Source organism: Peromyscus eremicus, chromosome 12 (assembly GCF_949786415.1).
Source record: "Peromyscus eremicus chromosome 12, PerEre_H2_v1, whole genome shotgun sequence".
Taxonomy (NCBI): domain Eukaryota; kingdom Metazoa; phylum Chordata; class Mammalia; order Rodentia; family Cricetidae; genus Peromyscus; species Peromyscus eremicus.
The window spans coordinates 73168736-73195416 of record NC_081428.1 but is presented as its reverse complement, the minus strand read 5'-3'; the positions used below and the strand labels follow the sequence as shown (position 1 = coordinate 73195416).

The following is a 26681-nucleotide window of genomic DNA, read 5'->3' as shown; positions in this document are numbered from 1 at the left end:
TTGTAGCCAACTGCTCTTTGTTCCTAAGCTCAGTGGGGTTTTGTATTGCACATGCGCGTTTCCCAGGCAGTTGAGGCGGTTTTCCTGCTAGGCAGGGGGCGTGGCTTGATGACTCATTTTGATGATACTATTTCCAGGTAGTGTGGCTGGCTGGAGAGTGGCATCTATTTCTGAAGGTAGGTGGACTCATACAATGATCAGAGACGAACCCAGCAAGTCAGCTTGGCCTGTGTGATGTGAATGGCAAATGTTTGACCGGCCACCATGAGACAGGTGTCACTGCCATCTGTGCAGAGTGACCCGAGGGTCCAGTCCAGGAGGCCCATGAAGGGGGAGTGGGACGAGGAGGGGCGTTTAAGATTTGTGCAGGTGTTCTGAGAGATGTTTGGTCTCATAATGCTCTGTTTGGATACTTTTAAACCTTACCGGTCTTTTGCTTATGTATTATGGAGTCCATCTAGGTGTTTTCATGGATTTTGTGTCTTTTTCTTTTCCTTTAATTTTTTTTTTCTCTTGGTTTGATTTTTTTTTTTCCCAATGGACCTCTTTGTTTGCCAGAGATAGAGAAAGAAGACCTTGGGTTGAATAGGTTAGGAAGGTGAGAGGATCAGGAGGAGATAGGGGAGGGGAAACCAGCATCAGATTATAGGGGATAAAATTATTTTCAATAAAAAAGCAGTATGTGAGATGAATAGTCTCCAGTCTTAGAAAAAGTTGTCCATTACTGGGAAGGGGAGGGTTTAGAGCATCTGTTCAGTACTCAGCCTATCTCCTTTCTTCCCTGAACTAGACACAGCATCTCTGGATCTGCTGCTCTTCATTGCTTCACATCACCTATACTTCAGGGACCTTTGGCCAGTCACCAGGGTCCAGACCTCAGGACTAAACCCTGGGGTGGATGCTCTAGACATGGCTCTCCATGATAAATGGGGCATCTGTCACCAATGAGGATCATGGTGCCGGGAAGCTGCTGGTGAGTGTAAAGAGCTAGTGCTGGCTGTGGGGACTGAGTTTATCTCCAGGAACAGACATCACATGATATATGTGCATCTAGTCTGGCACCCACTTCACAGAGTGGAACATCCAGGTGTTTGCCTGCAGGATTCCAGAATATTTCCTCAGGTTCTTGCATAGCTGTGGCCATGATGTACCTGTAGGCCCTGCCTCTTTAGTTTCTTGTGGGGTTGCTGGCTTGAGTAGGTAAGCTGGTGATTCCAGGATGCAGCTCCTGTTGCTCAAACCCCCCTAGAGTATAAACAGGAGGCAAATCCAGATGTTGTGCAGTAGTATCCTAGCATAACAGCTGTCTTTATGAGATCAGCTGTGCCTGTTTGTAGGTGTATCACCTCAGCCCGCAGATGGCAGGTATTCCATCCTAGAAGCAAGGTCAAGGTTGGGTCATTGGACCCTAACTTGAGTAACTCCACCTGGCCATTTGCATGTAATTCTGCCCTAAGCACACATGGCCTGGACTCCAGGAAATGCCAGAGGGTGAGATTGAATAGGCTGAGGGAGGTGAATTGAGGGCTCTTGTACTAATACACACTTAGGCACTCAAACATTTACACACTCTCTCACATACATTAACATGCTCACAGATAATCATGCACACACACACACACACACACACACACACACACACACACACACACTTGTACTTGGAGTTGGCTAGTGTTTTGTCAGCATAAGATAGAGTCATTTGGGAAGGGGAACCTCAATTGTGAAAATGCCTTAAACACATTGGCCTGTGGCCAAGTCTGTGGTGCATTTTTTGATGGATGATTGATGTCAGAGTGCACAAAAGACATGTAAACATGGTCGTATACACACATAATCAATCACACAATCATACCTTTTACACATTCTTCATAGTCCGTGCACTAATGATACATTCTGTGCTAGTTAGTTTTTATCAGCTTAATGCAAACCTAGATATTAAAATAAAAGAGATAATCTCAGTTGAGGAACTGTCTCTTTCAGTTTGGTATATGGTCATATCTGTGGGGCATTTTCTTAATTACTACTAATGAAGGAGGAACCAACCCACTGTGGGTGGTGCTATTCTTATGCACATGAGCATGGTCTATATAAGAAAGGTAGCTGAGCACACGAGAAGAAGCAAGCCAGAGGAAGCAAGCCAATAAGCAGCTTTACTCCACGGTTTCTGCTTTCAGGTCCTGCTTTGTGTTCCTGCCTTGGCTTCGTTCACTGGTGGATGAACCTGCAAGCTGAAATAAATACTTCCTTCCCAAGTTGCTTTTGCCTTGATGCCTATCACAGCAACAAAATGTAAATTGGTCATGATGCCACAAACTTGCACACTACAAAACACACACTCAGTATACATTCTGCCACTGATACGCATGTGAACTCACATACTCTTATATACTTTTCTTCTCTCACCCACACTCACACATTCACACTTACTTTTGTTCTCATAAACACATGTTCTTGCATGGTGTCACTAACTCCTTACATGCACAACTACCTCACTGACACTCGCTTACACTCAAGATACTTATACTATTGTCTGCTATACACTGTCACTTCTATGCACTCTTTCACTCACATGCACACACACACACACACACACACACACACACACACATACACACACACATACACACACACCACTGTAATGTACTTCCAAGCACATACCCAGAGAAACACAATCCTATACTCAAACCCATGTTCTTCGAATCATGCTCATATAGGCAAAAGCAAACTTATGATTATATAAACACACACATCATGATACATGAATGTACTATTATACTCACCCGCACTCATGCTTATACACACACAGTCTCACATAAGCTCACAGTTTCAATCAATGTCTTAAAATCATTGACCCTAACCTATCTCTAGCCCAGTAATGATCTTAACCACAGCTCTAATTCTAAACCAAACCCTAACAGTATGACTAACTCTAACCCTACCCCTATCCTGCCTGCAAGATGCACTAATGTAATAGTGACACAAAGCTCGTGGGAGTCTCCAACCAGTCTGATTGGATTTAAGGCCCAATCCATGAGATGGAACTATCCCTGACATGACGTGAGGGCCAAGAACCTGAGACTGCGTAGCCCAGGGGCTTGGGAACACAGAATAGTTCTGTTCTGGCAATGGAAAATAGCAATACAAACACTCTAATGACATTCTGCTATCTCATAGGTCAGTGTCTCCTAGGCAGTCATCAGAAACTACCTCCTGCAGTGCATGGGAACAATGAGGAGACCCAGATCTAGACAATGAGCTGATAATGAGAGACATTAAAAACTCAGTCCTAGATGGGATGTCTCCACCAGAACTCTCCACTCAGGCCTCAGAGAACTCTTCAGAGGAGGAGGCATAAAGAGTGTAAGAGCCGGAGGGATGGAGGACACTGGAAAACAACAATGTCTTCTATACACAGAAGAACCAATGCACATACACATATGAACTCAGACTGTGTGATCACGCAAAGGGCCTGCATGGGAGAGGGCCAGATGGGGTCCCAGGGCTGAGAGGAGAAGAGGACACAATCTCACATTCTTAGCCCAGAGTTACCTCCACTTGATAACTGCTCACAAATGAAAAATTAGTTATCTCCAATGGAATCTCCATGGGTATACAACCACTTGTGTGGACAGACCTTATGACCAGAAGTCAACACAAAGTGAACTCAGTGGCATTTTTGGAGGTTCTTTGCTGCATAATGCTTTTTTGGGGCATCATATTTATTCATTTATTTGTTTCCTTAATTTTTTAACTTATTGGTCCTTTGCATATATATTAAGTTCTCCAGTTTTGTGCTTTCATGGGATTTCTGTGTGTGTGTGTGTGTGTGTGTGTGTGTGTGTGTGTGTGTGTGTGTGTCTGCATCTATATGTGTTATTTGTCCTTTTCTATTCTTTGTTTATTTTGTTCTGTTTGATATGTTTGTTTTTACTCTATCAAAGACTCAAGTCTTTCTTTCTCTTTGTGACATATTGTGCTTAGAACATACCCTCTATCCTTAGGAGGGGACAACTGTCAAGAAACTCCTTCCACTCAGCTGAGCTGAGCCTTGGCTCATGGAAGTGGCACTATTCTGAGGTGTACTTCTGTTGGAGGAGGTATGACCTTGTTGGAATAAGAATTTCACTGTAGGGGTAAGCTTGTGATCTTCTATATGCCCATGCCACACCCAGTTGCTAGGTCCATTTCCTGTTGCCTTCTAATCAAGAAGTACCCAGCACCATGTCTGCCTTCATGCTGTCCATCTAACTGCCGTGTGATGATAATGGACTGAACTTCTGAACTATAACTTGCCCCTCAAAAAGATGTTTTCCTTTATAAGAGTTGCTGTGGTCATGGTGTCTCTTCACAGCAATAGAGACACTAATTAAGACATTCTATAACAGAATAAGAAGAATGTAAGACAAATAAATAAATGACTGAGTTCAGTCCTTCTGTTGAGTAATTGGGAAAAACAAAGAAGATTTACAGAGAGGAAAAGCAGCCCCCTTCCACCCTTCATCTCTTGGGAGGGTGGTCCTGACTTTACCATGGTAATAAAACAGGAAATCAATTTCCACAGTTTAGTAATAATGCAAAGGTATTCTGTCAGAAGGTAAGGATGACAGGGCTCCATCTCCCATGGTACTAGAAATAAAACATCTTTGTATATAGTACTCTGGAATGACAAGACTTTCTCAATAATATTGCAACCATCAATCACCATCTTATGAGACCTATGGATTCTGATGACAAATCAGGCCAGGGTCATAAGGGACAGTTGTGATAAAACTTCTTCCTCACATACCCTTGGGTGCCTTGGAACACAGTATCTTAATACAGCATCTCAGTGTCAGTGAGGAACCACATCTTTTAAATCCACCAGTCTGAGTTTTAAGAAAAAGGATCTGAACATCTTGAATACAGAGATGATGAGGATTGTAAAAGCCAAGTGTTGATACAAAATTTTAGGTCACAATTTTCAAGTCCACTAAAGAACCCTACATAACTTCCTGACAAGTAAAAACAAGTGACCCTAGCCCAGAGAACCACAAATCTTCCTGAGTCTATCATTTTCTTTGTCATTATTTATCATTACCATTAAGGGCAAAAGGTCTTTTTGTCATGGGTTGAATATGATATGTCCTATACTGATGTGTTTGGTCCCTTGATCCTCTTAGATAGTCCTGCTTGAGTAATTAGAGAATGCTTGGATGTGTGGCCTGGATGGAGGCAGTCCTTGATCCCCTTAGATAGTCCTGCTTGGGTAATTAGAGAAAGCTTGGATGTGTGACCTGGCTGGAGGCAGTGGGTCCTTAAGAGACTTGGGAGACTGTCAAAGCAGTGAAAACAGTTGCCTCACATGCTGCTGGCAATGTGAACCCACCACCAAGCTGTGCCTGTTACTCAGAAAGCCTAAGACAAAACAACCTCTGCCTCTCTGAAGTTGTTTTGTGGCATAGATTTGAGAGGACCCATGAAAAGACCTGGAGAATGGTGATGGGTTGCAGCTAGCTGTGATTTTTCTACAATTCATATGACCTCATAGGGAGCCACTGTGAGGAATGATAGTCCGCCACCCATGTAAGGCACCAGTGGAGCCTGGATTGTGTCCTTATGCTGCAGTGAGGCTGTCAGGAGGCTACAAAGCAGATGCACTCACAGTTTTGATTTGAGCTTTGTTTTTAGCATCCATCTTTGGAATTGAACATCTGTGATCCCCACTGACCTGAACATAATGAGTTTGCTTCCTGGGGGGTTGGTTTTGGGGCCTGGACTTTGATTTACTGTTTGTAGTTTTAGATTTACTTTGTGCATTTGCTTCAGTTTTTTATTACCAGTCATTTTCTATTGTCTACTCATTTATCTTTGCCACTTTGTACATTGGTTTATTTCTATACCTTAAAACTTTTGTCATTATATATTAACTGCAAAAAATCAGGAGTTTGACTATGTCATGCACTTGGATCCTACTCACCAGCTTTGTTACTTCCCACAGCATTTCCCTGTGATTATCAATTCCCTTATCATAGTAGGAATCTTCCCCTGCCACCATGCCACTCATGAGAAAACATCCCTTCCGGGATCTTGAGGGAGAATACATTTCCTCATGGCATCATAGTGTCAAGGACAGGGTACCATCCCTTGATGCCCATAAATATGAGTAAAGATAAATGGATTGAGTATCATGACTGTAGAAACTATGAGGTCTGCAGCAGTCAGAGCCATTAGAGAATTTGAGGGTCTAAGTGAAAGGGATGGTGAAGAAGCCTGTGTGATCACTCTCTACCTAGTGAATAACTACATCTCTCAGTCAGGTCAGCACAAAGCTCACTGAGTCCATTCTTGGTGCTACTGCTGCTCTCATTATAGTCAAAATGCCCTCCTTCAACTTTGAATGACAGCAGTCTTACATTGTCTTATATATCCAAATTCCTGATCTCTAGCAGGAGGTGCTATCTGTGGAGGTTGTGAAACATCAGGGTGTAGAACCCAGAATGAGAAATTGGGTCATCAGAGGTAACGGAACCTGCAAAAGCCATGCAAGAATGCTTTAGATCCATCTTCCCAAGTCTCCATTCATGCCTTTCCTGTCTGTTGAGAGCCAGAGCAAACATAAACCCTATGTACCTTATGTTGCTTCTTCTCAAGGATTTGGTCATGGCCATGAGAAAAGAAATGCAGTACTGGCAGATACAAAGGGGAAAAAATTCTCTGGTTGTGAACAGCATGGTTGGTTTCTTGTAATGACCTCACTGGAGCCATTGTGAGGACTTTCAGACCCCGCCCATTTTAGGCACTGGCTGGGTCTGAGTCTTGTGCTCACACTGCAGAGAAGGTGTTGCTTTGTTGGTTGCAGGAAGTTTGGACTCAGAAATTGGGTCACGTAGACTTTGTTACTATTGATCACATGGAAACAGACATAATTGATCTGATTTGATCTCAAGAGCTACAGTTTCTTTCCTGGTTTGCTGGTTTTTATCTATAACTCTTGAATGGTTTTTGGATTAATTTGTGCTTTTTAATTTAGTTTCTTGTTTTCCACCACCCAAAATTCTACTCTTTTTTTTAATTTATTTTTTTATTTTTTAAATTTTATAAATTTTATAATTAATTAACATATCAGCCACAGATTCCCCTGTCCTCCCTCCTCCCTCCCCCGCCTTCCCCCAAATCCACCCCCCCCCATTCCCATATCCTCCAGGGCAAGGACTCCCCTGGGGATTCAGCTCAGCCTGGTAGATTCAGTTGAGGCAGGTCCAGTCCCCTCCTCCCTTCACCCAGACTGAGCAAAGTGTCCCAGCAAAGGCCCCAGGCTCCAAAAACCCAGCTCATGATAAATGAAGACCCCATGGGAATAGGAAGAAGCAAAGTGTTAGAGAGGTCCCCAGAAATCCACAAAGATACCTCCACAATAGACTACTGGCAATGGTTGAGAGAAAGCTCGAACTGATCTACTCTGGTGATCGGATGGCTGAACACCCTAACTGTCGTGATAGAACTCTCATCCAGTGACTGATGGAAGTGGATGCAGAGATCCACAGCCAGGCCCCAGGTGGAGCTCCAGTAGTCTAATCAGCAAGAGAGATGAGTGAGAGGTGTTGAGACCATGATTGGACAAAGCACAGGGACAAATAGCCAAACTAGTGGAAACACATGAACTATGAACCACTAGCTGAGGAGCCCCCAAAATTCTACTCTTAAATGAGCATGATTCTTTGACATTTTTAAAATACGTTTTCTGATTTTAAATGCTTCACTAGTATGAAATAATTGTAGAAAATAAGGAGTTTCACGATGGCCTGCACTTTGAATGCATCACCTGTATGATTGTATCATAGTGAAAAAGCCATTGAAGCAACCTGTAGGTTCACACTCCAACTAGTCCAGACCCACATCTCTAATCCAGGTCAGCTCAGCATTCCTGAGTCTATCCTCCTTTGTAGTATGGGGTTTACCCCGAGTAAAGACAAAATGTCCTCCTCGAGGTTAGATATGAAAGGTCTCACACTTCCTCGTGTATTTAAATGCTTGGTCTCTAGGATGGAGCACTGATTGGTCTGGGAAATCACAAAACACTGGGGAGGAGCAGGAGAAATTAGGTAACTGGATGCAGCAAGGGCCTACCAAAGCCATGTAACCAGCTGCTTCAGACTCATCTTCCCCAAGTCACCTTCCCCAGCTCCTCCAACTGCCATGCCTTCCCTGTCCTCTGAGAACATGGAGAAGGGATGCCTTTTGTCCCTTAAGTTGCATCTTGTTGAGGATTTGTTCACTGCCATGATAAAAAGCAATGCAGTCCCTGGGATCAGACAGAGAAACTACTTTGGGTTATTCCCTGCTGTTGCTGATCCATCCCTGGTAGTGACATCATTTGACCTCTGTGAGAAATGATATAAATCTGTTCATACAAGACATTGCAGGATGCTGGGCTTAATCCTGAAGCTGCAGAGAAAGGCATGTTGGATGGAGAACAGTTAGATTCCAGCACTGGTCCTGATACACTTGGACTTTCCTAGTCTCATGGACCTTGACATTGGGAGTTCTCCTCTGTTGCTGTGGGTTTCATGTTCTGTTTCATTTTTATTCATACAAACACTGCTTGTGTTTGAGACCTTGATTTCTGCTTGTGTTCATTTGCTTTTTATTAATTGGTCCTTTTTCAATAATTTTTCTTTGTCATGTTGTACTCTAGTTTCCTTTGTTTTTTTTTTATTTGAAACTTTAACTGTGCAGAGTAAGAAATATCCCTGTGACACATGTATATGTGCATATTGTGAACTTGGATCATTTTTACCTCCTGTGTCATATTGCAACAGCCCCCAGCATGTGCTTATATTCTTCCCCTCTTGATTAAGATTCCACCTACCTATCCATGGCTCTAGTTAGTCTCAGCATATCTCTGGGACTTTCATATTACAACAAACTCTATGTCCATGGGTATTTTGCAAAAATAACAAAATTTCATTCTTCCTGGCTGAGCATGGCCTCTTTCTTTGACCTTGCCTATTTACTGTTTATCAGTTTTTGTATGGACTTATCCTAGAACTCCATGATGAACCCAATGTGAACATGAGGTATCTCTGTCATGTGTTATTGAACAATGATGAACAAGGAACCTCATTTCAGATGATGTTCATCAAGTATATTATATTATACATTGCCTGTGTGTGTGTGTTTATTATGATTTTTAGCATAGGGGAATAATGGCTTTTTAGAATATTTAGAATGATGTTTCCTTGTTCTTTGGTGAAACACCTTGAGGAACATTGATCCCCACTGTCCTTTACAGCCAGCAGGAAAGATCCATTATACAATCTGTTGGTGCTAGTTTGTCCTTACTGGGAGAGATTATATTACTCTTTCAATCTTGTACTAATATCGATCTCTTTACATGTTTCATAAGCTCCTGAATTTATCATCACACTCAGGATGTAGCAGTGGAAAGGCAGCAGGTGGTGCATTGTGATAACCTCTTCTATCAATTTTGGTGTCTTTTGTGAATTGAGCAATATCTCTCTGTAGCTGAAGTTTTCCTGTATCCCACCTGGCCCATAGTCAGGACAAATCTCTCTCACCTGCCAGTCCTGCAGCCATTTGGACCCAAGTAAACACACAGAGGCTTATATTAATTAAAACTGCTCAGCCATTAGCTCAGGCTAACTATTGACTAGCTCTTACCATTAAATTAACCCATAATTCTTATTTATGTTTATCCACGTGGCTTGGTACCTTTTCTCAGTTCTGCCTTCACATCTTGCTTCCCCTGTGTCTGGTTGGCGACTCCTGACTCAGTCTTCCTGTTCCCAGAATTCTCCTTGTCTGTTTAACCCACCTATACTTCCTGCCTGGCTACTGGCCAATCAGCATTTTATTTATCAACCAACCAAAGCAACACATTCACAGCATATAAAAAGACATCTCCAGCATCTCTCTTTGCAGATTGTCAACACTCTGGAATACATGGTTGTCTTGCATCCCCTACGGTTCCCATGGGTCTTACTCATCTCTTCCCTGTCTCACATCTCAATAATTTGTGTCTTCCTTTGTGTGAGTCATATCAAGGGTTTCTCAGATTTGTACATCCTTTCAAGGGACCAGCTCTTTGTTCCTCTGATCTTTGTTTCAACCTCTAAGTGACCAGTTATTTCCAGCTCTAATCTTTCTTCTGCTTTCTCATAACTGCTTTTGGGTTTGGGTGGTTTTCTTTTTTTTAACTTTGACCCCAAGATGCACCATTAGGATTTTTGAGAGACCTCTGCTTTTTGTGATGTACAAATGATAGCTATAACCTTGTCTTCTAGAGCTGACTTTGTTTTTTTTTTTTTTTACTTCTAGTGTCTTGTGGGGGTGCCATTCTTCACCTGAAAAGGTAGAGGACATGGCAGAGGAATTATCATGGAGGGATCTCAGCGATGACAACTTACAACCAGAATCCATAAAACTAGGTTCAAGGTGGTCCATCTCCACCCTGGTAAAAACTATGTGTTCCCTTAGCCACATGGCAGAGAACAACTTAGAAATTCCTGGAACAAAGAGACTTTTTGAGACCCTCGCCAAAAATGACATACTATATGAGAGAAAAAGTACTTATGTCATTGGACAAATGGGAAATCATCCAAAGAACTCCTCCACCAAGAGGCCTGCACATCGTCTCATTCTCCCTCCCTTTCCCTTAAAGAGGAGATGGAGTGAGCTGGCTCTGCCGACGTTTGTGACAACAGAAGAAGGCAACCAAGGGCAGGAGGTAAATGAAAAACGTAGCAAGGGCTCCTCTATGTCCAGCTCACCTGATTTACACATCAGACATTAACTCACGTGTGAATTCTGCCCCACAGGGTGATGGTGTGAAGACATTGGACACATCTGAGGAGACATCTGCCTCACTGGGTGTAACATCAGAGAGGACACATGTGGAGGCTGAGACTGAGGAGACTGGCCATACCATCACTTTCAGTCACACAACGCTGGATGTCTTGTACTTCCTAGAGGACACCACATGCCAGAATTACCATGGACCACCGGATGATGCTGGCATTATGGAGGAAACCACCAATATGGATTTGAACGACAATATCAGCCAGATGACAAGTGATCTCATGTTCACTGTTTCCCCTCCACAGCATGGGAGCAGCCAATATGAAACAGTCAAAGACTTAATAAGTAGGGAATCACCATCTACATCTACCAATGAACAGCCCCAGGAGGTACCCATAGCCTCCAACAGGCACACGAGAAGGGGCTGGAAGGGCCTGAGGAGGCAGGCTCGGAACCTGTTTCGAAGGTTATGTTTCTGTCTCCCCACCCCAAGGAGAGGAGACACAGCATCCAGGTAAGGGATAACAAGGAATGGAAATTGGAGTCCCAGGGAAATGGAGCAGGTGAGGCCACTAAATTCATATTTGTATTTCCTTTTCAAAGGCACTTTGCCCCTGACAGGCTGCACCCATTCATAGAAGATGAACCTCAATGTGTCTGTGACCCTAGAAGCAGCTTTCCCACTGAATCCTGCTCATGAGAAGTCTAGAGAAGTTGAGCCAGGAGCAGACAGCAGAGGGTGTTACCAGGGGCTGGAGATGCAGGTGGAGGGAGGAGGGCTTTGTGAAAGGGAGCAGAGTTTAGGTAGGGAAGAATCCTGTAGAAAGCTGTTGTACCACAGGGCAGCTCTTTGCTAGGTCCTTCTATGTCAAAGACACTAACATTGCTTTGTTTGTGTCTTTTCAAGGGCGGAAGATGAGGCCCAGGCCCGTGGTTCCTAAACCACAGGTCTGTGTTCGGCCTGGTGGGGCATAACAGCCATAGGAGGGAACCAGGCCAGAACGAGAAAGAGGAGGTTTGCCCCAAACCTCTTATTAGCTGCCAGACACTGCCAGCAACCAGGGCACAAGCTCTGTAACCCTCCTCTCCTGCAGCGTATGAGGCTTAACTTAACTGGTCCCAAGCACTAGTGGCTGGACAGAGAAGCCAGCCACAGAATCATCTGGTGATGAAGAGGCATCCATCCTGCTCCACAGTCCACATGAGAAAAGTAAGTGCCCCACATGACTCTGGGTCCTCATCACCTGCTCCTCTCATTTCCAGCAACAGAATCAGTAAAGCAGATTCAAAGAAGTGCTTGCACTCTTTACTCCTAGGTGGTAAAGAGGCACAGAATGAGGAGGGGAGAAGAGGAGGCAAGTAGGACATGTCAAGAGAGAAAAGCAGTAAGAGTGGGAGGAGGAAAGGGCATGAAGCAGGATGAGGAGGAGGCGACTTGTCCAGAGGGAATTCCAGTTTGGCAGCAGGAAAGTAAGGGATGAATGTGTGGCGTGGCGAAAGGGGCCACAGCCAAGCAGGAGAAGAAGCAAAATTCCCCTCAAGAGGAGAGTTGGGGCTCATGGGGCACAAGACATGGTCTTCTCCTCTTGTGTACCCTCTGCTCTTGTCCTGGGGTGCTCAGACAGGGTGTGGCTGTAGAGAAGAGAAGCCACATGCTTCCCGGGAGCCTCTTCCTCTTTCTGCTGGACCCCGTCTTGGATTGATTGGGTGGCATCTGTGTCTTTGTCTTCACTGCCTTCTTCCTTCAGGGCCAAGGTGCTTGCTGTCCACCCATCCAAAGACTACTCAAACTTATAAATTTCATGTCCCATGGGGGATTCCTTAAATGTGTGAATAGGTGAGCAGTGCTTGACAGGACTGTGGAACATCACTGCCCAGACAAGGCCAGCAAACTTGGGACTTCTTTAAGCCCAGTGCCACCTTCAGGGTTAGGATTAGAAGGAAACCTAATTGGCAAGGAGCTGTAGATGACAGCTGGTGGTGTGGTGTAGAGCCTTGCTGAGTGAGCTGTCTGCAGTCTTCTCCTGCCCACCTTTCACATAGGGAACATCTTCTTGAGTCACCAAAGGGCACCCCAGCTGACAGAGGGTTGCAGGAGTCTGCTCTTCCAGGATCATTTGGGTGTAGTAAATTTGTGTCCACTGTGTTTCTCTTTGTGGTGGAAGATGAGTTTCTACATCCTGGTCTTGATGTACACCAACCATCCCTACTGAGTTCCTTTCTCAGCAGAGGCTGATGGCCATGGTCAATGGTAGTATGGTCCTTTGTGACACCTTATCAGTTTGTCTGGAATCCACTTCATTGGCCACATCTTGTACCTGTAGCCATGACCAAGTCCTTTATGTAGCATGCTCACCCTAGCCCTAGTGACAGTCATAGTATAATGGGTCAACCTTTTCTTCTAATAGTTCTGCCTTTATATGTTACTGGGTCTTTTTCCATGACAGCTTTTAATATTATTTATTGTATTGTTTTGATTGTTATGTACCAAGTGGAATTTCTTCTATGGTGTAGTCTATTTGGTGTTCTGGATCCTCCTTGAACCTTAATGGGCAGCTTATTCTTTAGGTTAGGGAAATTTTCTTCTATAATTTTGTTGAAGACGGTTAACTGTGTCTTTGACTTTGGTTTCTTCTCCTCCCTCTATTCCCATTATTCATAGATTTGGTCTTTTCATGATGTCCCAGATAGCCTTGGTGGTTTGTGCTTGGAATTTTATTAGATTTCACATTTTCTTTGACAGGAGAATCCATTTCTTCTATCTGGTCTTCAGTGCACTTCTTAAACAGTTTTCTTTATTCAAATCCACTGTTTGTGTTACATTAGATTTCATTAATGGATTGATTTATGTCATCCTAAGGTCCTTGACCATGTTTATAATAACTATTTTGAAGTCCTTGTTTTGTGCTTCAGCATTATTGCCTTTCTCAGGAACCACTGTAGTCGTGTTACTGAGCTCTAGTGGGGACGCAGTGTCAGGACTATTTTGATTGTGTCCTTCTGCTGGCATCTAGGCATCTGGGTTTAGGAGGATAGCACTTCTAGAAGTTGATAGCTGGTCTTGCTTCTGTTGGGTAGGCTTTTCATTCCTTAGTTTCTTTTGTCCTCCCCCGATATTGGCAAAGTGTATTGTGGCTGTGGGTTGCCTTGAAGGGAGTGCTCTGAGTCTCTTCCAAGTGTGGCCACTGGTGGTCCAAGGTAGAAAGTGAGTCTAGGTATTGGGAGCTTGCAGGAAAGAATGGGATGGGCTAGACTGGCAAGGGGCTGAGAGGGTACATAGGGAGGATGGAAATATGAGTCACCCAGCTGGATCTGTGGAGTCCCCAGGAAATGGAGGAAGAGGGTGAAGTCAGGTCCCCCCTCAGCAGGGTTTCTACTCCAGGGCTGGGCATGAGACTGGATGTTTGAAAATGGAGGACAGAGCAGAGAAGATTGCCTTCTTGCTTCCCTGGCCAGTATGGCCAGTGAGGTTTCAGTGGCAGACAGTCTCCAGTGAAGGTGGCTGAGAAAATGAGACGAGATGAGGAGTAGGCTGCAAGAGAGGTTTCATTTACTCTCCCAGGATTTGGGAACAGGAAAAAGGAGAGGCCAGAGCAGGCGCCCTGCTACAAAGGTGAGAATGAGACGGGGAAGTAGAAATGGAGGATGGGAAGGAGATTGAAGTTCTCGTACCTGATTCCGTGCTCAGCATGCCAAGTGTGTTTGCAGGTAGAGAGTGTTTCTGTTGTTGCTGATGAGGACAATGTGATGGGATGTGGTGGGGGGGAGTGTATAAGAAACAAAAGTAATGGTTTTTAGAATTTCTACATCAACTGAAGAAATACAGAGACACTGGAAGTGAGTGCAGGAAACTCAATAATGGCTGTCTGATCATGCATGGGAAGAACTGGACATTACTGGGGCACAGATGGAACATTGGAAGTTAAGAGGTGTAAAGTAAGATTCACTGTTGTAAAGGCCAAAACGTGGAGATTGTAGTGAAGTTAATTTATTTGATAGTAACTGTAATATATTTCCTTAATAATGGATGCTATGAGGAACCCAAAATATATATCTTCATGTTAAATTATATACCAATGAAGTATTCAGATATTTGCCATTCTTCTGTGGGAGAGTTAACACTTTATTATTTCCTTAGATTTTTGTAAGAGTGTCAAAGATTTCTTCTGGATGTGACAACCTTTACAGCAGATCAAAGAATATCCATGTCAGATTTAAAAATCTGAGTCTGGGATTATGGGTTCAGACAGTGATCTGGTGAGTAGTGGAATCCAGCTGGATTCTGAGGTCTCTGCACTATGGTAAATAATGATCCTTTGGCTAACAGGGGACACTGTGTGTCTGTGACATACCACTTCCACTTGCTGAGAGAAGCTGGCCTTAGGGCTCACCCTGTGCTCACTGAGGACACTCTGTCCTGTCAGAGTTGAGGGAGAAAGTGGCTCCACTCTGTCTTAGCTAGTGATACCTCCCAAGACTCTTCCTCTCCTGAAAGTCTAACTGTCTCTGCCCCAGGCTGTCATGTGAGCTGAGTCCCACAGTAGGGCTCACAGATTCTTCTCAGTCTCAGTGGAGACATGACTGAGGGAACATCCACTTCTCTGCAAAGGTGGGAAAGGAGGCCTGGGGCAACCTAGACTCCCTGTGGAGATCAGGGTCTGTGCCCACTTATTCTCTCTTGAACTGCTTCTTTCTCATTGCAGCAGTAGAGACTGGCCTAAGAGCTCTGGTGTCACCTGCCTATATCTGCTCTTATGCACAGATCACTCAACACTTTCCCACAGCAGCACCTCATCTGTCATCTGTTAGTACCTATTTACTGCAAGTAACCTTTCCCATCCACCATCCTGCCCTCTGCACCTCTGCTAACTTTTCTGACTTACCTGAACCTTGAGCATCAAAATCAGTTCTATTGTCTCTAGCACACAGTGATGCAAAACAAAAGTCAGACCTCCATCCCTCATATCTCCTTGGCTGCCCCTCTAGTCAATAGGAAGTGGTCCTGCAAGAAATACTAAATTCTCAATTTTCTTATCAAATAGTGTAAAACAAATCTCGTCTTTCTATTCTCTTCCATCAATACTGAACTTCTGCTTTCTCAGTCCTTTGATGTCCGTTACTAGGTGCCCACTCCTCTTCAAGATTTAGAAGTGTTTGCGCAGCCAGACATAAGCAACTTCATTTATTTAAATAATGCCTACAACAAAAAAGTGGAATGTTCATCCATCCAGGGACTTCCTCTCCCCTCTTCAGTCCCTGAGTGGTTCACAAGCTCTCCTGGGTTGACTGCTGTGTGCTCTCCCTGCCCATCCACATTCATCAGAGAAATGTATCAGTGATGGCTCCACTAGAACACATCATCGATTCATGTGTCTGAAATGTAAGGTGAAGAAAACACAGCAGAACTGATATATTGAACAATTGTGAAAGGTATTCGTTGCTTTGGGACTTAAAGGAGTATACTGAGTCTCTCTCTGGAGTTTCTGGAGGACAGGTACCCACATGTGGTAACTCTAACAGAAATGGGGCCAAATGACTGACTCACTTTTTGTGAGGACCTACTGTCCTACTGTGGATCTGAAAGAGGTCTTTGCACACAGTTCTGCTTGTGTTACCACCTGCTTTATATTCTATGGGACAAAGTAATTCACTTCACCTAATTTGCTGTTTTAGGAACTCACACTGTGAATAAACCACTAGGAGGATATGAGAACTCATTTGCATGACTAGCCCCTCTTCTATTGTGAGGTCCCTGGAGATGAGATACTGAGACAGCCCAGACAGAAGATTCTGGTCTAAGGAGAAGCTGTGCTGTGCCTACCATGGCTTGGACTCCTCTCATCTTCATGATTCTATCTTACTGTACAGGTAGGAACAGGCCTAAGAGTAGTGGGGAGGACTCCTAGACTCAGTGATTCTCTTCTGCTTCAGATCCCCAAGAATTTGCATCTCAGCTCTGCTGTTCACTGTGGTGTCTTCTTTTACAGGTTCCTTTTCTCAGTCTATACTGACACAACCACCGTCCATCTCTGAGGCTCTTGGATCAACAGCCAGACTCACCTGCATCCTGAAGAGTGGTATCAGTGTTGCTGGTAAATACATTTACTGGTATAAGCAGATGCAGGGGAGCTCTCCCCAGTTTTTTTCTGTACTACTACTCAGACTCAGACAGAAGCTGGGGCCTGGAGTCACCAATAGAGTCTCTGGATCCAAAGATACCTCCAAAAATGCTGCAAATTTGCACATCTCTGAGCTACAAGCAGAGGATGAGGCTGACTATTACTGTGCTATCTGGTAATGTGTCTCACAGTGATACAGGCAGATGGGGAAGTAAGGCATAAATTCTAGCTTGTGATAAAAACATCAGTTCTGTTTCTTCATTACCTTGAAATATTTGTACACTATTAAAAAAAGATAATGGAAAAAGTTCATTCAGAAATTTTGTCCCATGTTTTCACCAAATAATAGAGAAAAAAAGAATCAAACTATCAAAGAAAACCCTCAGACCTACTGAGGGTATATTTGACAGCAAATGCTGGTGAAGATGAAGGGGAAGGAGAATTTTCATCCAGTGTTGTGAGCTTGCAAAGTGTAGCAGACGCTCTGGAAATCAGTGTGGAAAATTCTCCAAAGGTTATGGTGATATTTTATTTGTATTAAAATGTTATTTGTATGTTAATAAATAAAGTTGTCCAGGGGTCAGAGCTATTAGCAAGCCATAGGAAAGCAGGGCAGTGGTGGCGTACACTTGTAATCCCAGCACTTGGTAGGCAGAGCTAGGTAAGTCTCTGTGTGTTCAGGGATACAGCCAGTATTGGATACACATGCCTTTAATCTCAATACCAATCATAGAAAACCTGGAGGTCTATACAGACAGGCCGTGATGAGGCAGTCATGTGGTTGGGTTTACAACCAATGAAAAGGCAGAACAGAAATTTTATATAAGGACTTTAACACAGGGGTAGTTCTAGTTCAGAGAGGTAGGACCACCACAGGAGGAAGGGTAAGGTTTTAGCTCTTAGCTATGACCTCTTGGCTTTCTTCTTTGCATTGGTTCTGTGTTTCTTATTTAATAAGACGGTTGGTTACTTCTACAAAAGGTCTTAGATGAGAAATACTATATGACTGAGATGTATGACTCCTTAGCATATGCTGAAAACACATGATTTCCCACTACAGATGTACTTCTGCAGCCATGTTCCTCAACATTCTATTCACAATAGCTAATAAATGGAAGCAGCCCAGCTATCCTTCGATTGGTTAATGGATGATGGAAATGTGGTACAAGTATACAATTCCATTCAACTATAAAGAAAAATGAAATCTGCAAATTAATCAGTGAAACTGGGAAAGATTATACTTAGTTAGATCACCCAGGTGAAGGAAGACAAATGCCTTCTGTTTCCTCTTTTTTGTAGATTCTAGAACCGAATCTTCTTGGTTTGAATGTAAAACCTTGAATAATCATGAAAGCCAGGAAAGTAGAAAGAGAGCACTGTGGGAGGAGATATAGCTTCTGAGAGAGAAATAGCAGGACACAGGTGCTATGAAGGGAAAAATTAAGGTGGGGGCTTGACTAGGGAAGAGGAAGGAAGTACTCCATAGAGAGAGGGAAGGGGAGGGAGAAATACACAGTGAGAGGGAGGAAAGGGGAAAGTAGCATGCAGTGGGTAGCCATTCCAGCTTTGATCTGGAAGTTCCAACCCCCCATTGAGGCTTCGGTAACTGTCACGCCTACAAGGCAGGGCCAAGAGAGGACCCTGAAGACCCAAGATACAGATGGGCCAGTTCTCTTGGTTCCTGGACCCTGGACGCTGGAGGTAGACTGAGCAGAGTTCTCCAGAGAACACCACCGGACCACACCGCCGGACTGCGCTACACCTTTCCCAGACCTTGTTACCTATCCCTTCACTTGTAAGTTAGAGAAAGGGACATAACACTAAGGGTGTTTGAGATCAAGAGCAAAACCTACTATTTTATATGCTCACTTAAAAATACATAGAAACACATATTGTTTTAGTGAAGTAACTTCACATAGTGGGAATATGAATCCCTTGGACCTGTAGATTGGCTGAAACCACCCAATTTCATCATCCGTTGAGTTGTTGGTCACTGGTCCAAGAGACCTCCAAAATGATAGAAACTACTGCTATTGTGTCAGATTCCAGCTCTAGTGGGGTTGTGAGCCACAGGACAGAGGTGTGAAATAGGCAAAAAATGAAGAATCTGACTACTGGTTTTATTTCAAACAGATAACATCGAACAACTCAGCCTGTTTTTATTTATACAAATTCTAATGCATTCAAGCATGAGCAATTGCAACACATTTTTCTTTAATTTAATCATTTTCCAAGAATTATTGACATTACTCATTTTAGTTTACTTTCCTCTTTCCCACTCCATTGACATCATTGACCTTTATCCCATATCATTAAATTTTATATCGCAAGTCAAATGATTATATCTAGCCACATTTTATTCATACTGTGCCCTAGCTATCAGCAAAAATTCGGTTACAAAAAAAGATATTCAAGCCTATGATTTAACCTTAACAATGTGATACTTTTATATTTTTGTAATCAACTGAGTGTATGATGACATACCTAGGATTTAATTTTTAGGTCTAAATAAATTTCTAAATAATCTATATATCACTTTTTTTTTGTAGAGGACAGTTATAATGCTATTCTTTATAAACTTTCAAAATGGCAGTGATTACCTAACTTTTTAACTGCTGGGACCAGTTTCCCTTCTTCCTGGCAGTTTATATGTGTACTTTTTACTCCCAAGGGAACAGGGAGTTTTAAATGAAAAATATCTAACCATTCATGTCCTGGCACCAGGGAGATGTCTGACCTTTCATTTCCTTTACATTTTCCTTGTATGTCCCTATAAGTTGTAATGTCATCTTTTAAGAAACTGTCTGTGGTGGTATTGTGTTCCCCAAAATATTGTGTACTTTAATAAACTTATCTGGGGTCAGAGAACAGAAAAGCCACAAGATACTTAGGCTAGAAAAATGTTAGCACACGCCTTTAATCCTAGCACTCCTGAGACAGAAATCCCTCTGGATCTCTGTGAGTTCAAGGCCGCATTGGAAACAGCCAGGCATGGTGACTCATGCCTTTAATCCCAGAAATCAGCCTTTAATCCCAGGGAGTGGTGGTAGAAAGCAAAAAGGTTATAAGGCATGAGGATCAGAAACTGGAAGCATTTTGGCTGGTTAAGCTTTCAGGCTTTGGAGCAACACAGTTCAGCTGAGATTCATTCTGGATGAGGACCCAGAGGCCTCTAGTCTGAGGAAACAAGACCAGCTGAGGATCTGGAGGGGCGAGGTAGCTGTGGCTTGTTCTGTCTCTCTGACCTTCCAATGTTCACCCCAATAACTGGCCTCGGGTTTGATTTTATTAGTAAGACTCTCTAAGATTCATGCTACAACTGTCTCTTAAGTTCTTAAGTTCTTTGGAATATAGTTATCTCTTTTTTAAGATAGTTAAATCAGCAAGAGTCATTAACCTCAGTGAGTTCCTCCTGCTTACTCAGAATGACCACACAGGAAGTCAAGGGTGACCAGAGAAACTGGACTGCAGAAAGGATTAATTTTTTTGTAGAAACATTTTAAAAACTTATCAGTTTTGTTCCCAATAAACTCAGCCACAATCATAACTAAAAAGCAAAACTAAGAATTATCATAAGAATAAATATAGCGAAAGTTAGAGACTCCTGAAGCCCATGAGCTCCCTAGGATCAGCCCTGGGGTGCTGGGGATGCTGTGAATGTGTTGCTCTGATTGATTGATAAATAAAACACTGATTGGCCAGTAGCCAGGCAGTAAGTATAGTATAGGCAGGATAAATAGAGAAGAGAATTCTGGGAAGTGGAAGGCCGAGTCAGGAGACGCTGCCAGCCACCTCCATGAGAAGTAAGATGTAAAGTACCGGTAAGCCACAAACCATGTGGCAACTTATAGATTAACAGAAATGGGTTAATTTAAGATATAAGAACTAGATATCAAGAAGTCTGAGCCATTAGGCCAAACAGTTTAAATAATGTAACCATCTTTGTGTTTATTTGGGTCTGAGTGGCTGCAAGCCTGGGCGCGACTGGAGATAACTCCAGTAACACAAGGGTCTGCACCACTGCTTCTAGAGGTCCTTGCCAGGTGGATGGGATTTTCCAAAGGGCCTTGCCATAAGGATCACCATTCACAAAACATTTATGTATCATTCCCAGAGGTGACAGCTTAGCTTCTCCTGCCACTGCTTTTGTTAGCCTGTTAAAACATCAGGGTGAGATCTTATTGTGGTGATACTTTATTTGTATGTTAATAAATAAAGTTTGCCTGGAGATCACAGGACATAGCCAGCCATAAACAAAAGTCAGGCAGTGGTAGCACATGCCCTTAATCCGATCACAGGGCAGACAGGGTCTCTGTGTGTCCAAGGACACACTAGGAAACAGCCAAGTGTGGTGACACACACCTTTAATCCCAGTATCAACCATAGAAACCAGGAGGTCTGTCAGACAGGCAGTGACAAGGAAGTGAGGTGCTGAGCTAATAGCCAATGAGAGGGCAGAACAGCAAGGCAATACAGGTGCAGGTTAGACAGGAAGAAGCTCTCTCCTGGAAAGCTATGGTGGTGTGGTGAGCTAAGGTTAGCTGGTGACTCTCACTATTTCTCTGATCTCTATGGCTTTCACCTCTGTATTTGGCTCTGTGTTTCTTATTTAATAAGACCATTTAGAAATTTGTCCACTTCATAGCCGGGCGGTGGTGGCACACGCCTTTAATCCCAGCACTCAGGAGGCAGAGCCAGGCAGATCTCTGTGAGTTCGAGGCCAGCCTGGGCTACCAAGTGAGTTCCAGGAAAGGCACAAAGCTACACAGAGAAACCCTGTCTCAAAAAAAAAAAAAAAAAGAAAGAAATTCGTCCACTTCTTATTGCTGAAGACATCACATCCTATGCTCACCAAAGTGTCTTTGATTTGGAGGCTGCTTTCCTGAGGGGTAACCCTCACAAATTTTGGAGGTACTATGCAAGGGGAACATGGTGTCAATTGCTCTACCCAGATGATAAGGTTGAAACTACACAAAAGAAATAGCAAGACGTCCCTAACAATGCCATAGAGGCATATGCATCTTGGGTAGAGCCAACAGCTCCCTAATTGGACCTAAAAAAAACTCAACTGCAGGGAACTTATGTATTGCACATAACCCAAGTCAATAACCCATGGCTGGACACTTCATAGGCCCTAGTGGAAAAAAATGCTACATCTACCTACTACTAAAGTTTTGTTTGTTGGTTGGTTTGTGTGTTGCCTTTTCTCATGGCTTCACAGTAGAGTAAATCTGACTTCACAAGGGGAGTTTGAAAGTGCTTATTCCATTTCTTTTTTTCTGATAAATTAATAAGTATTGATTGTAGTTCTTTCAAAGTCTTTCATAATTCTGGTGTGGATCATTCTGCATCCAAAAATTTGATGTGGTAAACATTTTTGGTGCTGTTTCAATCTTTTTTTTGAAAGACCTATTTAAATTGTAGATCCCTTCTTGGTTTAATTTCTCTTATTCAGTTATATCTAGAATTGTATCTATTTCTATTAGGTTTTCCACTTTAATAGAGTTCAGATCTCTTTTCTTTAAACTTGCCTTTTTTATAAAAATTATTTCTTGAGGTTATAATTACATCATTTCCCCTTTCTCTTTTCTCTTCCCAAACCCTCCCATAGACCTTGCTTTCTTTCAAACCATGGCCTCTTTTTTCATTGTTACATACATACATGTATATACATATGTATTCCTTTGTACATAGATACAACCTGCTCAGTCTATATAATATTACTTGTATACATGTTTTCAGGGTTGACCATTTAGTACTGGATAGCCAATAAGTGTGCTCCTCCATGGGAAAGACCATTTCTCCCACTCTCAACGTTCTAAGTTGATTTAGTTCATTATTTAGCTTAGAAGCTTTGGGCTTTCCCAGGTCCAGATGTGTCAGTGAGATTTTATGGGAATTGCTTCTGATATTACTAAGAGACATAATCTCACTGCAAACCCCCTGATTCTCTGGCCCTTCCAATCTTTCTACCACCTTACTCAATTTTCCCTGAGGTTCAGGAGTGTTTTGTAGATGTATTCATTGGGACTGGGCTCCATAACTCTGAGGCTATTTGATTATGCTTTTCTGTATTGTCTCCATCTGTTGCAAAGAGAAGTTTCATTGAAGAAAGGTGAAAAATGCACTTGGCTGTGAGTATAAAGATGTGTTTATAGATTGTTGCTACAGATTGTGCTGCTTTAATAAGTTAGTGGTTGTAGATTCTCATCTAACAGCCATGGTTTCTCTAGCTCTGAGTAGTTAGCTAGATTTCCACTACAAGGTACGGTATTTATCTTATTTTGTGGATCTTAAATACAATTAGAGACCTGATGGTTAACCCAAGGTATGTGTGTCAATATCAAATCCTCAGGGTTATCATACCATGCTAGTCATTGTTATGTTTCATAGGCAGCATTGCTTGGTAGGGCTGTTGGTTGTCTCCTTCCTTTGAAGCTCACGTGACTCCTTCTACCATGGGAGTTAGACCTCAGGAGGGGAATGTTTAGGTCAGTCCAGTTAACAGGTCTCAGGGGTCTTTTTCTGAAGTGCATGGTGTCCTCATCAATAGGAACTTACCAATCTGGGAAGCAACAAAGGGCAACAGCAGTAGGCTGTATGTTTTAGGAGTCTTTTGACAGCTTGGCCAACAACTCAACAGAGACATTCTCATGTCTGGTACTGTCATTTGTGTTACGTCACCTTTGGCTCTTGGAGGAGCACCATCTGCCTAGATGATAAAATTTTTAGAATTATGTGCATATTTATTCACTGACTTACATGTACTATAGCATTTTTGGTAAATAGTTAATACATGATTCTTTGTGGCTTTCCCAAACATCCTCCACCCTTCTCTTCTATTTACCTTCCTCACATTCTCTCAGAAGGCCCATGTTTCCCATTTCTTCTATCAGATGACTTGTCTTCTACTATTTCCCTCTGCCCTCCTCTCTCTGTATTTATCTCTCTCCATCCCAAAGGTGATGCCTTTCCCTTTCCTATTATCCAGTCACTTCTGCTGTCATTACCCTCTTTATCGCTCCCCAACCAGCACCTCGGTTCTTGTCATTAGTCTCATTTTATTTTTCAGAATATGTACTCACATGTGGAGATTTGGAGCTAGGAGCCTCCAGTAAGAGAGAACATGGTTCTGGCTTACCTCACTCAATGTGATCTTTTCTAGTCCCATCCATTTACCTGCAAAGTACATGATGTCATTTTTCTTTATATATGAATAGTATTCCATGGAGTATTTTTATCACATTCTTATTATCCATTTGTCACTTGTAGGGCATATGGTTGTTTACATTTCTTAGCTATTGTGAACAGAACAGTAATGAAGATGGCTGAGCTAGTGTCTGTGGAGTAGAACACTGAGTCCTTTAGAGTTGCTCTATGAGAACCACTTCTCTCCAGGCTCCTCCAGCCACCTTCATACAGAAACTATGTATTAACCTTTGGTCCTTCTGAATGGTTGGCTCTGGGTTTTACCCATAACATCTAGTCTGTTCTAAGAAAGGGACTGCATAACATTGTGAATGCAGGTAATGTCACTGACTTGCTTCTTGAAATGGTTAATCTTATGTTAAATTTAGTTCACTGCTAAGAAGATATGGAACACTATTTAAGAAGGTATGGTGATGTGGCATTGTCCCTCAGTTGATAGTTTAACCCTGATTTGGAGGCAGATGTAAATTTAATATTTCTCCCATTCAGGTTGATTTAACTGAGGTATGCATACAGTAAAAGATGCAACGTGCTGGGGGCCTTTCACTACCTCTGGTTAGTACTTCTGCTCACATGCCTCACAATGCCATTTGTTTAAATGCTCCCAAATTTCTTTTTTTTAAGACTTATTTAAGATTTATTTTTATTTTATGTGCACTAGTGTCTTGCCTGCCTGTGTGTCTGTGTGAGGGTGTCAGATCCCCTAGAACTGGAGTTACAGACAGTTAGTGAGCTACCATGTGGGTGCTGGGAACTGAACCTGGGTCCTCTAGAAGATCAGCCAGTGCTCTTAACCACTGAGCCATCTCTCCAGCCCATGTGTTCTCAATTCTTAGGTGTCATCAATCCTTTGCTGCCATCTCAGGTTGATGATACGAGGCTTGGCTCTGGGAAGGCTGATGTCCAACCAAACCCTATGTCTTTCACTGTTATCAAGGGTCCTTCTTGTACCATCGGTGCAGAAGGAAGATAGAAAGGGTTTAGAGAAGGACCACCTGCTTGTCGTGGTAGGAAGTGGCAAACAATGAACAAAGCCCAGCTGCAGGCTGTTTATACTCTTTCTGCTTGGTCTGCCACTGTGCTGCGCCCTTTGCTGTGCTGACCAGCAAACTCACAATAAAGAAAAGGCCACCTTGGTCAACCGCTAAGGACAGCACATCTTTGAAATCGGGGCTTCACCTGGTAAACGTCTCTGCATCCTTTGTAGGAAGCTCCTGTGCAGGGAAGGGAGCAGGGCCCCTGCTTCTCTCCAAAGTTCCTAGGTAAGGCAGTCCTGAGTGACCTGTATGGAGACAGTAGGGGCGCTGCATACCTGTCCCTTTGGAAATCAGCCCTTCACTCCTCTGGGAAAAGCTAACGCTCAGGGTCCAGAACAAATCTATGATCTTGGCTCTTTCTGCCCAGCTCCCCCAAAAGAAGACTCAGAAACTGAGGTGAGAGGCCTTCTAGAGGAGGACATGATTTGCAGGGGAGGTCCCTCTGTCCTATTTTTGGGAACGTGGGTACAGAGACATGGATGGTCTTTGCAGTAGCTGTAGCTCCTAAGGAACCAGCACTGTGCAAATTCTCACCTTGACTGGCTGGGGTCTTCCTCCTCCTCTCTCCCATTATATTCTCTTCTCAGGTGACTCCTCATAAAAAGCAGAAGGGATTAAGAATTCACGAGAAACGTAACTGTCTTCCTATTTGAGAGAAAACCTGTATTGCTGAGTCTCCTACTTCTCTGTTCCAGAGACCTGGGCACAGTCTGGGCTGGGTCAGGAAGCCTCCATGTCTGGTTCTATTGGAAAAGAAGTTACCTTTGTCTGTACTGGAAGTGGTGGTGATGTTGGAGCATATGATGCAGCCTGCCATAAAAGGTCTCAGGTGATGTGCCCATACGTGTGACAATTGGCTATTCCTGGCCCTTTTGCAACACATATTGCATAACTGTGACAGACCTGCCGCCTGAGAATGAGGCCAGTTATTTCTGCTCAGCATGGGACACCAGCACAAATGCTCACACAGTGCTCCAGATGCCTGGGGAACTGAGACTAAAACATTCCCATGACCCTTGCCAGTCTATTCACCCCAAGACAGTCTGTACGACTGGGTGATTGTGAGGACCAGAGTCCTACTCCTCAGATCAGATTCTCAGAGGACAGATCAGCCTTGAGTGGTGGTGACATTTGGTGATCTTCATGTGGCTGGATCTTAACTGCTTTATTGAGATACACTTTGCAAGCCACCATCTATCTCCATTTAAAGACTGCAGTAAAATTATATTTTTCATATTTGTAGTGGTGCAGTGTCCAGATAACATAACCTGGAATATAATATCCTGAAAATAAACCATTATTAGTTAGATGTACAGTAGAGTATTGTAATTTTGGCTTATAATTACATTTTGGGGGATTTTTTGTATCACTTTTGTTATTTAAAACAACTGTGTACTAGTTTGCTGTTTTGGACATATATCAGACAGTATAATTTTGTACTATCAGGTAATTGTTAATTTAATTTGAATTCTATGGATACACTACTGGTGGGCCAACCTTTAACCAGTTTGGGGACAAA

The 26681-nt window shown here is 43.0% G+C and overlaps 1 protein-coding gene across 6 annotated transcripts; it reads left to right on the top strand.

Annotated features, from left to right (window-relative positions):
* Window positions 1-26681, top strand: LOC131922179 (uncharacterized). 6 transcript variants are annotated; one of them, XM_059276903.1, is made up of 8 exons: window positions 1-176; window positions 797-973; window positions 10318-10726; window positions 10818-12007; window positions 16471-16665; window positions 16785-16889; window positions 23989-24102; window positions 25858-26681. In XM_059276903.1, the coding sequence occupies exons 2-4, from the start codon at window positions 927-929 to the stop codon at window positions 11313-11315; spliced, it is 954 nt and encodes a 317-aa protein (XP_059132886.1). In that variant the 5' UTR covers window positions 1-176; window positions 797-926; the 3' UTR covers window positions 11316-12007; window positions 16471-16665; window positions 16785-16889; window positions 23989-24102; window positions 25858-26681. The 6 variants fall into 6 exon arrangements, 3 of the variants coding, with proteins under 3 accessions (XP_059132886.1, XP_059132887.1, XP_059132885.1); XM_059276904.1 differs by lacking the exon at window positions 23989-24102; XR_009382229.1 differs by lacking the exons at window positions 23989-24102; window positions 25858-26681 and adding an exon at window positions 3175-3360 and having other exon boundaries at window positions 2-176; window positions 16785-17847.